General features: G+C 38.8%; 1 protein-coding gene across 2 annotated transcripts in view; it reads right to left on the reverse strand.

Moving 5' to 3' along the window:
• Positions 1-1,818: 1,818 nt before the first annotated feature.
• The window catches only part of LOC308578788 (cysteine-rich hydrophobic domain-containing protein 2-like), a 30,325-nt gene continuing 18,853 nt past the window's right edge, over positions 1,819-13,290 (reverse strand). The window contains exons 2-6 of one of the 2 annotated variants that reach the window (XM_081179353.1): positions 10,022-10,076; positions 7,729-7,884; positions 5,039-5,095; positions 4,710-4,769; positions 1,819-2,913 (exon numbers count right to left, since the gene is read on the reverse strand). In XM_081179353.1, coding sequence (XP_081035479.1) covers positions 2,863-2,913; positions 4,710-4,769; positions 5,039-5,095; positions 7,729-7,884; positions 10,022-10,076 — 379 coding nt within the window. In that variant the 3' untranslated portion in view covers positions 1,819-2,862. The remainder of the gene's footprint in view (positions 2,914-4,709; positions 4,770-5,038; positions 5,096-7,728; positions 7,885-10,021; positions 10,077-13,290) is intronic. The other variant, XM_081179354.1, reaches the window with a different exon arrangement.

Consider the following 13,290-nt stretch of genomic DNA (forward strand, 5'->3'; position numbering starts at 1 on the left):
TCATAACATTTCATTGCTGTTGAATCAATATGAAGACAAGAGGAAGGGGGGAGGCTCACACTGTGTACACATGCCTCAAATACTACCCCAAATAGGATGAATTGGGTAGTATTTTACATCTGTAAAAATGCAATACTTACATTATTTGAATCAACAAAATTCTGCATGCTACTATTAGTAGCAACACTGTTGGGCCATGTTTTTTTCATTAGAAATTGAATTAACAAACATTTGGCTCTTGTAGACCTAACAGGTAACACGTATGGACCCTTTGTCAGACAAACTTTGGAATTCAACTGAGCTTTTAAACTGTCTGAGACTTGGAAGATTTGTAACCTAATCCTACAAAAGAGGAAAAGAGAGATTAATTGGAAACAAGTCACACTAGTGTCAATGGAATTAGCTTCTACATAATATGATCAGAATGAGAAAGTGGAGGTGTTTTTGTACAAGTCTTAATTTAAGACATACTACCAAAATGAAAAAGCTCCAAGCCTGGCACAGTGTTATGATTATTTGAAGCAAGAATGGGGTGGAGTGAGAATCCCACTGTAACCACTGAGCAAAGAAATGACATGCATCTAAAAAGACACATGGATAGTATTCAGAATTCATTACAAAGAGTGTCAAACACACACTCAAATCTTCTCAGTGCTAAGAAACTATCCAAAGAAAAACTCACAGGGGGAGGGGAATAATAGTAAGATTTGTGAGGTTTGGGCTATTCTGTGATATTCAAATGTGACAGTTATGCACTAATGCACTGTAGCACAAGAAGCTTCAGTTACATCAGGCAAGAAACAATATTTAGACTTACTCTTTTTGGCAATACTGTACATAACTCTCAACACCCTTTATAATGAATGGAAAAACACTACACTGCATTTCACATTGTGCCACATTATTTGGCTATTCAAATATTCATTCTGCTTTCCAATACTCCTCTGTTCAATACCATGAACATTTTAACAGAATGTGAAATACCTACACTGAGTAATAAAAAGGTCTAAGTAGCAAGCAGCACCTCAAAAGTTCTATTTAACTGATATTCCATTTTTAATACTCAGTGTTCCATTTTAAAATCCAACTGGATAGCTCTTGCCATCAGAAATTTCCTCCCGGAGCCAGAAGCCTGGGCATCACTAAATATTTCAAGGTTCAAGTTATACCACATAGCTTAGAATCCTTTGCTTTTGCAGCTGTGGAGTGTAAAGCATACTAAGGAGTGCTCCATTCAAGTCCATGATATTAAGGATTCCACAGGCACTCTGGTGCATGCAAAGAGCTCCAAGTAAGCAATGGCTCCACCATTCTACTAAATGGGCAACCCTAAACATGCAAGTGGTATATGCATACATAGATGCATGCAAGTTCTTGATGAAACAGGAGCTCTGGTCTGCACAAGAAGCTGCAATGCAAGGCTCATGATGGTGGTAGCTTGCTTTCTTCATCACCACTGTTACAGCAGAGCCACAAGCAAGCAACATAAAATTGCAGGCACCTTCTGACCCCATTTTAGTCACAATTATAGCAACATAACTGGGGTAAAACTGGAATATGTAGTGTGAAAATACATGTAAACCAAACATTCCAGAGTCAAAGCTAACATATTCATCAAAGAAATATTTCTGATGAATTTTTGGCTTCCCAGTTCTTGAATCCTACCCTGCACTCATTAGAGGCTTTTCAGGTATAAGTGGCCTTTTGTGCTGAATATTATTCAGTCCACTGGACAGAGAGATATTCAGAGATATTCATAGAATCATAGATGAACACATCACCTCCAAAATCAATCTGTCAATGAAAACCAAGCAATGGTAAGTGGAGTTAGGATTGCAACTTTAGAGTAGACCATACTCAGGGGGATTTTTGATGTTCTCTCCATGAAAGCAGACACTCACCCTAGTGACATATCATAAAATGCATTTGAAAGTTTCCCCAGTTTTAATGGAAGCTAAGTGGCATGCTGTGTAAAAAATTCAAGCCAATAATCCCATTGGGTTTGTGACTCCTTGGTGTCGCAATAATACCTTTATAAATGTGATACATTTTCGCATTCATTTACTAACAAAGTGCACCTGAGCGGGACTTTTGGTAGTATGTACAAACCCATTATTGGCTTCATAGTATGGCACACTAATGGGTCATACAATCAGAAGAATGCTTACAGACATAATTCATAATAAATCTATGTAGAACAAATGTAAAACAATAGGAATTATATTACATTTTGTAAACCTTCATGTAGTATCACACTTAACATTATACAATGAGGCAATATTTATAGACCCATTGTCTATATTGCAAATGAACCCTAACTCCGCTTTCACAATGTAAAATGAGCAGCTTTGCAAGTGCAGGACAAAACCAGTGCTGCTGTTCATTGCAAGTCTTATACAACTGGATTATCAAAACTGTATTAATAGTTACTGAAAGCTAACCTTGGTTGTTTCTGTTAAGAATTTAAGATAGTGTGAAATTGATGTACCGTGTCAGAAGGATCTATGTTTGGAAAACAGATGGATTTCAAAATTCATAAGGCAGCATGCTCAAAAAAGGCTACAAGCAGCACTGATTCTATATCAATAGTGGCTATTATATCTGTAGTGACAACTCTGCATCACTGAAGAAATTTAAAATAATAATTCAGGGTACACACAGAAGCCTCATTATTTAACGTTAAAAATGTGCAAATTGTTTTCTTCTTAAAACAAAAGAAAGTAACATAGCAACGAAGCTACTCTACTAAAGAACACCTTTGTGTTTAAAAATCACAGAAAAGTAGACCATCTTCTCTCCAACATCCCCTACAAGGCACTACAGGTAGGAAACGACAGATAACATGAAAGGTAATACTGCTCCTCAGTCAGGTCGAAATATGGGATATTTTGGTAAGAATTCTATTAGTATTACCTATAGAAGGGGAAAAAACACAAACATATATTAACCAATACATTCATCTCATTAGCGTACAGAATATTAGGTAGGCAACAAGTAATTAAATATGTTGGGTAAAATCATGGACAGTACTTTATACCAAATCAGTCACTGGCCCATTTAATTCAACTCTTCTATACTGGCCCACAGTGAAGGGTACCCAATTGACAATATTTCAGACCTTGCTCCCCCTAGTGGATCCTGAAGGTGCTTTTTCTCTGAATCTAACTTGGCAGTTTTCATCTTCTGAGTTACAGCTGCTTTCCGGTTGTTTATTCCTCAAATGGCACCACCAACAAAGGGCAGAGTTATCAGCAGTTTTGTTGCCTTATACAGCACTTGAATGATCAGTGCAATGTGGGAAATGAAGCTTCTGCAACAATGTGGCAAGTCCATAAAAAGGGAAGCTTGAAACTTCCCTGTTCACAAACTTGGCAGCCACTGTGGCACCGCGCACAACCTCCTCTCTTCCCACTGCTCATGCATGACACCAGTGAGCAAGTACAGGGCTGGTTACAACAGGTGACTCTGCCAATCTGAAACCTTTCCTGAACAAGTTACGCCCCTAAACACATGCAGAGGTCCTTACTAATCCAGGAGGAGTTGAATAATTCAGCACTAAAGGCTATGGGAATCTGAGCTAAAGGTCTGCACATATATGCATGTAACTGAAAATTCCCTAAGTGCCACAGCACTCTCAGTCTCAAATGTTCAGAAATTCCAGTACGGTTCTGTAAAATTCAAAAGATATAGACCTTGTAATGCAAGGTACATGGCTAATACCTTGTTGCTTAAGAGCCACAGCTGAAATCTGTGATTTTAAAAAAGTCTGATAGGCCAGTCTGCATCACCTCAGGACCTAAGATGACCACATTTACTTAAATATATATATATGAACCAGAATGGTTAATGATGGGGGGGGGGGATGACAACAGTGACAAAGGTAAATGTAGATTCATGATATCCACAGGAGGAACAGATAACTTCAGAAGAAAATCAATCTGCACCATTAGCAGCATGAGGACCCAGTGCCAAAAATGTGGAAGTCCAATACAGCATGTAACAGATGAAACCAACATATATGGAATGAACATAAAGGAAAGGGGATGGGGAGGTAGGGGGGAGAGGAGAGGACAGGAGAGGAGAGGGACAGCTCTTTCCCACCTATCTAATTTGCACCACATGAGTAACTGGAGGCAAGGAACTGGACTGAAACTACAGCTTGGAAGCACAGTACAGTGTCAACTTGGGTTACAGATGCTTCAGGTTACAGACGCTTCAGGTTACAGATTCCGCTAACCCAGAAGTAGTACCTCGGCTTAAGAACTTTACCTCAGGATGAGAACAGAAATTGCAGCGGCAGTGGGAGGCTCCATTAGCAAAAGTGGTACCTCAGGTTAAGAACAGTTTCAGGTTAAGAACAGATCTCCAGAACGAATTAAGTTCTTAACCCAAGGTACCACTGTATCATATTAACCATTCTTCCCAATGCTACCAACTTTCTCCAAATGTTGAAATAAGGCAGACTTTTTAGAAAAGAGAGTGCCCCAGTGAATTACACAGACGGATACATAACCAATCCTATCCAGGTTTACTTAGAAGGATTTCCTACAGATTTCAGTGGGGCTTATTCCCAAATTAGTATGCACAGAACAGAAGAGCCAAGAGTGTTTTGTTCAAAGTAAGAGCAATTCATTGACAAATCAGTCAGAAAAATAGGGAAACACCTTTGTAACCAACAATCTGTTAACAGAGAAGTATAAAGTACTTACATACTCCATCATATTGCTAGTTTCGCATTTCCTTTTACTCAACTTCCAGTGCAAACCAAGCTAGGAAAGTAATATAATGTTTAGCATTATGGGAGCATAATATTTAGCATAATGTAACACAACTATTTGTGTGTATAGTTATTTTATCTGTCCATTTTAGCATTTGTAAGGTTACAACTGGGGCACATAAGCAATACAGAAGCATCTTTAATCCAGCGATGTGTCTTTGTTAATTGCATTCTACTTGCTTATAATAAATGTATTCACACTAAAACTGAAAAAACCCTGAAACACTCCACCATGATTAAAGCAGCCACTTCCCTTCTTACCTTGTGATATAGTCTGTTATTTTCCCATTCTAACAACTTCTCAATTGATCTTCTAGTCTAGGAAAGATGACCAAAATAGCGTTAGAATATGGATTCAATCAGTTTCCTTAAATATGGCCCATAAAACTGGCCCATGTGTCTGTTGCAATTGACAAGGACTTCTGCAAAGGATCTCTCATCTCTTTGGCTCTACACAAATAAGATACGTAGGATGAAGGAGAACACAACAGAATAAAAGACATACAGTCTTCTCCAGTTTTGATATAGTCCGCACTGAACACTGTTTGCTGTGAAGAACAAGAGGGGAGAGTGTTGTTGTGCTCATACCCTATTTGTGGGCTTCCTAAAGGCATCTGATTAGTCACTATGGGAAAGACTAGATTGGCCTTTGGTCTCATCCAGCAAGGCCATTCTTATATATTTTGTTCTGTGAACCATCCTGAGACTTCAGGGTATAGGAAGGTATATAAATTCAAGCAAGCAAGCAAGCAAGCAAGCAATAAAAATTAATATAAAATGAAATATATGACCAGACTGCTTGCAGTATTTACAGAAGTTGCACAAGGGTCAGGAATTTTGATGAGTATATCATCTGGACTGTTCCAATTCAAGATAGATGACAGTGGGGAAACTATATTATTGAATGTTCACTATATACTTGTTCCTAGTCATATTGCTAGGGAACAAGAGCAGAAGAGCGCTATTACACTCATATCTTGCTTGTGGGCATCCCATAGGCATATGGCTAGCCATTGTGAGAGCAGAATGCTGGACCAGATCCACCTTGGGCCTGATCCAGCAGGGGTCTGATGTTCTTAGGCTGTGTAGGAAGGACTATGAAACAAGAGAGCAGCTTTTTAACCTAGCCTTCTCCAGAAAATTTTCTACATACAGGGACTAATTTTTTTGCTGGAGGGAGCATTCACTCATGCCACCTCTAATTGCAGTCTGAAGTAGTACAGCCAAGAAACATATTATGAGTCATAAGTTTATATCAGTGCTGGGGAATCTGTAGTCCTCCAGATGTTGCTAACTCCAACTCCTATCACTGCGTGATCATTGTCCATGCAGGATGGGGCTGAGGAGAGATGCAGTCCACCAACATCTGGAGAGTCACAGGTTTCCCACCCATGGCTTATGCCATATTATGTAAAGTATTTCTATTCTAATCTTGCAGTCTGAAGACATGATACACAAGGGGAAAGGGAGGAGGAGGGGAAAAGGAAGGTGAAGCACCAGTTCTTAAAGTTACAGTTCTTATAAAGACCAGCTGTGATGGAAACAGTACAGATAGCCTGATAGAAGGGCTCCCACCAAGTGATAGTTGATGGGAGGGCCAAAGGCCTGTTAGCAGGGGCTACGGAATAGCCTGGTGGAGTAACTGGAAATGAGAAGGGATTAATTTCCTTCATGAGTGTAAATCATTCCATGGATGAGTTAATCACAGGTACAAAGTCAGACAAGCCAGTGTTCTGACTATATCTATGATATGTCATGGCAGCTCCGTGTGTCAACCTGTAGGTCTGCAGTTTGTCCTTCTGTTGGTTAGTATGTCGATGTTACCCATCCACTGTTACATCTTTACATGTTACAAGTTATTTAAAGTTATTTAAAGCAACCAAAATACAAGTTATTTAAAGCAACCAAGATACTGTACTTTGTAGTTGTATGCATCTGTATCTATCTATCTGCAAAAACCTACAAGCTGTATATATCTACGTCCATAACTGTTTTACTCAGCCTTATCTTCTGCAACAGTAAACTATCTGAACCTTTCTCAGCTTGTGTTTGGTTACTGGTACCGGAAGGAACTTCCACTGTGTGGGTATCTCACCTGAGACTCCCATCATAGCCCTGCTTCTTTTCTCCCCCTCTGCTCTATGACCTGGTGGAATAGTCCTATGGGATTCAGTAGCGACACTATTGGAGTTTTGGCACAAGGGCCCAGGGTGATCTTGGTGGCAACTGCTTTGAAGTGAATTAACACTCAAGCAAGAATATACCAACCAGATTTAATACTGGGCCTACTGAAATAGCTATGGCCTCCATTTCTCTAATTTAAAGTGAGCAGAGGTTCCTAGAGATCTGCCTAAAACAGGCATAATTCTGTACCTTCCTTATTTTCGAAACCTGTGCTGTCTTCTGCTCTCTATCAAAATGAATGCATTATGAGCAATTAGCTAAGGTTTGGGTGACAAGAGCTTTGAAAGCCTCAAGAAGGCAAAACTAAGGCACTTAGGGTTTATTGAAAGGACGCTGAACAAATTCAGAGATCTAGAAGTATTGATTGCATTTCTACAGAAATAACTTAATAGGCAAATAAAGAATTTAAGGCCATGAGTCACACAGACTCATGTTTAGAAAAAGAAAATAATTTAGAAAAGAAAATAATGTATGAATCAATTAATTAAAAGAATAAATTCCACATATCATGGTGTTGTAATGAATTTTAATCATTTAGATATAAATCAGAGTAACAGAGTTCTTGTTGTTTGAAAAAATAATGAGAAAAATGCTGACAGAAAAGGACAGATGTTCTAAGTCAGTACAAGAAAGATGTGAATTATTTTGATATATATTCAAGAACAAAGGTTTGTGCAACTAATGATCTAAAAACAATAAAGAAATTAAGAGGTCAAGCAACTGCAGGTAGCTGCTGGTAACACTAGTAGCCTAATATGTGTACTTACTCTTTTGTTCAGACAGACAGCAGGCCACAGACTGCAGCCAAGTGTGCAGCAGCAGCACAAACAGCCACAGAGAAGCCATTTTACACTGATAGGGAGATTCTTCTTTAAACATACATTTACACAACTGATACTTGTCTTGAATTCTTCCGGAGCAACCTGAAAAAACATATAGAGAGAGAGAAAGCAGAAAAAGAAAATATAATTCTGGGATTTATTTATTTCATAAAATTTATATGCTGCTTGATTGTAAAAATATATTGTAAAGGCTGTCAGGAATTAGAACTCGACTGCCAGTTTGTGTGTGAGAAAATGCAGTAATCACTAAGGATGAAATTTTTGTTTTAGTTACTCTACAGACACTTTTGGTATTCTTACTTGTGTTTCTTGCCTGCATAAATAGATTTAAATACTTCAACTTCATGCCAAATCAGTTATTCTTATTATCATCATCATAGTCAATGTTCAACACAGTAAAAAGTGAGCTCTCTCTCTCCCGCTCCCTCTGCAAATACAGTTTTAGCAGGCTACGGTAAACCCCACAGTCCTTAGGATAATGTTGCATGTGTGAATTATGGAATCCTTTTCAAATATCCTCTCACACAAAGGTTGCAAGGTACAGAAACGTGATGGTCCTCAAGGAGCAAGTGACCAGAATAGTGGTCCTCAGTAAAACAGTGTTTTAGGAAATTGGAAATTTTCTGGAGGAAAAACAACCCAAACACTCAGACAGCATTCTAAGAGATTCCTTTTTGGCCCAGTACACCATAAAAGGGAATAAAGGTGGAGGGAAGGGTCATAATATTTTACAACAGGATACAAGAGAGGAAAGGAGCAATGACCAGCAGGCTCACTCTCCCTTCTTTGGCCATCATAATCACAGCCCAATCAATCACGCCTTGTGCCAAATTACAATACGAAGGGAATGTTTTATGACTTACACTTCCTTGCACTGGACACCAATTTTCCCACAGAAGTCCTTGTTGTTTTAAGATCAGGACAGGAAACTGGACTTTCCCCCTAAAGGATTATTGATTGATCCAGGTGACAGGGAAGTGGCAGATTTAAGGCCATATATCACAAACCAATATTTTCATCCATCAAGTAAGAATTGAAAGCTAGGACTCAGACGTCTTGCCTGAACATGCAATTCTGTTGCATGTTGAGAAGATTACCAACATATCCATTAAAAGAATTAAGTGAACAAAAAAAGGGGGACAAGAGTTTGGGGAGAACTCAAAGATTTACCAAGGAAAAAGAATGATTGTAAAGTTGAAGAGGAGGGAAATAAAATTGATTGTTAGGGCCTATATTTTGAGACCTATCCCCATTCTTCATCTTGTCTTTTTAAAGCTCATCATAGGCTTCCTACTTACAAACTTCCTTTTGTACAAATTAAAACAAAATCTCAATCCAGTCATCTCAATTAAAAAAATAATTACACAAAATATGTTCACATTCTTTATTTATGAAGATACTTTGTATTATCAACATGTATGATCAATAACATAAGAATTCAAATATTAAAAAACAATCCAGCAATCTGAAATGTGGAGTTTAAACATAATTGTTCTGTTGCATCTTAATCCTACAAATATCCTTTTTAAATATAAAAGTAAAGGTACAGGATTAAATATTCTGTATAAGGAACAAAACATACTCAGCAGAATATCTTCACAATACTTGCTATAACTCAGCAATATCTTACTATTGCTAAATTAGTATGTATTGCCATTGTTATAATCCAGAATTCCATGATATTAAAAGTGTTCCATGGTAATAGCTACTAACTTTAACTTAAGTATTTTAAATTATGCCTATGTTGAAAATGAAATGGATGGTAGTTACAGAACCAAAGATAATATGTGTTCCAGATAGCATCATCATTTATAATTTGTTAGTGCTTAAAATGTACACGGCACTTTACATTTAAAAGTGTACAGATCCCTATTGCACAAGGTATTAGTTGTGTGCCCGGACATTAGAAAGTTGAAGCAAGATTTGTGGAAATTATAGATGCAAGAGAGAAGCAATAAAATAAAATGAGGATTCTAGGAAGAGCTAAATGAACCTTGAATCCAATAAGATGAAGTGACTAAGATGTCAATGAACCTACACCTGGTACTCTGCTCCACAACACATTAACTTGGAATTCCATGAAAATCAGTGGCTGGATCTCAAAATATAGGAGTACAGGTCAGGATCACCAGATCTTTCAATTCTTTCATTTAAGACATTCAGCCGACTGAAAGAAAAGCATTTTTGCAATTTACACGGGGTATACGTGCTGACTTACCTTCCCTGTCAGAACAGAGGGAAATTCGGTGTCAAACTTGTTGGTCAAGCCAAACCTTAAAAAACAAAAGAGAAAAAGTATTTCCACCTAACCTGTTTCTAACGCCATAAGTTATATATTGCTGCTACTTTCCACATCAGCTTTCAAGTGTTCATAGTACATTTTACTATGTGTTCATAGTACATTTTAAAGTACTACTGAAAACGTGCAGAGAACATAGCTCCTTTTATTAACACTTAATTTAAAAACCACATCCAAAGGCATGCACCTTCCTCCCACTTTCATGGTTATAGACTATTAGGGCAATTGATGTTTCTATTTGTATTAAGTAGTGACTATAAAGTTCATCCATTTCTTGCTTATGCCCACAGCCTGATGAACTGTAAAGAGTACTTTGCTGAGATTATTGCAGAACCTGAAAACTAAAGGAGGAATTCAACATAGCTCTTGACAATTGTTTCAGACAGAATGATCTCCCCATATCCCCATATCCTATTATCCTATTCCAGAGTTTCTCGTGACCCTCATAGAGGCAATTGGGGGGGGCATGTGGGGGGAGAGGGTTAAAGCTGTGCAGTCCTTTCTTGGGATTCTGCTAGTGAGACTCATCAGCTGAATATGACTCTAGGAATTAGGGGCATAATCCTTTCAACAAAACTGATGCAAAAATTATTGCACTTTGAACACCACCACCCCACTTTACTGTTGAGCTCCCTTTGGATGACAAAATGATGCAACATCTTAACAGTAATCCCAGTGGGTCCCTCACAGGATGGAATCACAGCAGTGTCATTTTGGCTTTGCTACCTGCCTTGCATACACCAGGGCTAGGCGATGTCTGGTTTCCAACATCAGGTTAGATATCACCAGCTAAACTTCACAATAAAACAATGTATCACAATGTCTGAAATAAAGATGAAACTATGTGGCAAAGAGATAACCTCCTTCTTTTAAAAAACCATCAACCTTTATTTTTAATACGGAGGGAAGCTATTTATGGGGCACCAAAAACGTAAACTCCAGGAAATGGAAATGAAAACACTTCTCTCCTTCTTTTTCACCAGTGGGTGTGGGCCAGAGGGAACAAAAAGGAAGGTGAAGAAGCACATAAGGAAGCATAGGGGGTGTGGGAGGGGAATGTGTGAGAAAGCAAAGGGGCAGGGGAATATTAGGGAGAGTGAGATGGTAAGGAGGAGAAAATGGGGAACGTAGAGGGGGAGACACATACATGTGTGTACACACAGAAGCGGAGAAGAGAGGAAAGGGACAAAGACATGAGGGATACACAGGCACACATTCATGAAAAGATTTTGGTTCTTCTCAAGCCACCATGGCTTGGCCCCCATTGCAGGAAAACTTTGCAGGGGAAAAAACAGCAACCTTTCATAAAGTGACACCGTGCACAAGGCCGATATTTGGCGCCCCCAGATGGATCTCCTCAATTTTGCACCGCCTCAGATTTTTGAATGCATGAAATTAACTATGTAAAAAACGAGAACAGAAATAATGGACTGCAAACAGTGTTAAGTACCCCGAGGAAGAAAAAACTCTGTAAGAAAAGCAGGTTCTACATGCAATGTATCATACGATAAATGACGCTCTGCTCCTTGAAAACGCATGGAGACTGATAAACTAAAATGAGCACCCTACATCAATATTTCTCAGGCTGTAACTAGGGATGGATGATGTCTAGTTTTAAAAATAGTAGTATATCACCAGCAAAACATCACAATATACCAATATAACACAATGTCTGAAATAAGGATGGAACTATGAAGAGGTGAACTGGGTAATGTCTTGGCAACAGCTACTACTTAGGGGTCTGAAACTTCATCCCCCCCATGCTTTTAACATATTGTTGCCATTGTTATTTTAAAATGCAAATATTTTTTTAATTAGGACACTTTCTCTAAAATTAAAGCTGTAGAAGTAATTAGTAGCATGGATATGAAAGGTGGGAGGAGGTACCCTTACAGACACAAGACACACACACACACACACACACAGAGAGAGAGAGAGAGAGAGAGAGAGAGAGAGAGAGAGAGAGAAGCTGAGAAGGTACGAGAGAAGCTTCAACAGAGCAAGGTTTATTATTATTATTATTATTATTATTATTATTATTATTATTAACTCAGAAGTAAATACTCCCCGTTTATTTTTCTATGGAACAAGTAGTGACTTCCAAGCCAATCCCAGCTGAGGCCAGCAGCAGTTCAAAGGCAGCACTGGACAGCTCAGCTCTTGAGAAACGAGGCAAAAAAGACTTTCAAGTTTCAGGAGCTGCAGAGCAATGGAGAGTGAATGAAACTCTCTCTATTTATTTACTCCAACAAGGAGAAACATCGGAACCACGGCATAAGGTTTTCCCGGCTTTCAGAGATTGGTACCAGGGCTCCGGCAGATCCCAGAGCCCTCACGCCACTCTCCAAAAGTAAAACAAAATGGATCTTCTCAAGATTGTGCCACCTGCACAGTTCTCTGCCCTGGAGAACTGCCTTTGTTCTGCCTGCACTGCTCTGGGAAGGAAGGGCTCTGGCATGGTCCTAGAGTCCTTCCCAAAGATGGGCAAGCACTTACTATCCTTCGGGGGGGGGGGGTAGTGCCAGGGGTCTGGAAGCCAGACAAAATGGAGGCAGTTTGTAATCTTTCACAAAATGGAGCCTTTGGAATGCTAATATCTGGTGCCCCCAAGTGGATCTTCTCAATTCTGAACCTTCTAGGACTTTTGGATTAATTAAATAGCATAGCACTGTGTAAAAATAAGAACGACAATAATGGAATGGAAACGTTAAGAACCCCGCCCCCCCAAAGCAGATCCTACATGGAGTATATTATATGATAAATGAGGTTCTGCTCCTTGAAAAGGCATGGAGTTTGAAATAGCGTCCTACAGAAAGGAAAATGGCTGCAGCTAGGGCTGGACAATGTCTGGTTTTCAACATCATGATATGTCACCAGCTAAACATCGTGATATTACCAATATAACACAATGTCTGAAATGAGGATGGAACTATGGGGCTATGTCCCGGCAACTGCTATTCCTTAAGGTTCTGAAACATAAATATCTACTTACCTTTAACATATTGTTACAATATTCTGTAGAACACATAATTTTAAAATTATTACATTTTCTCTAAAATTAAAGCTGTAGAAGTAATACGTGGCACAGATATGAAATGAAAGGTGAGCGAAGGTTCCCTAACAGACACAGAAATAGGAACGCAAGAGAGTGGAAGAAAGATTAAACAACAAGACAAGGTTTATTATTC

This window comes from Podarcis bocagei (assembly GCF_964188305.1).
Source record: "Podarcis bocagei genome assembly, chromosome: Z".
Lineage (NCBI taxonomy): Eukaryota > Metazoa > Chordata > Lepidosauria > Squamata > Lacertidae > Podarcis > Podarcis bocagei.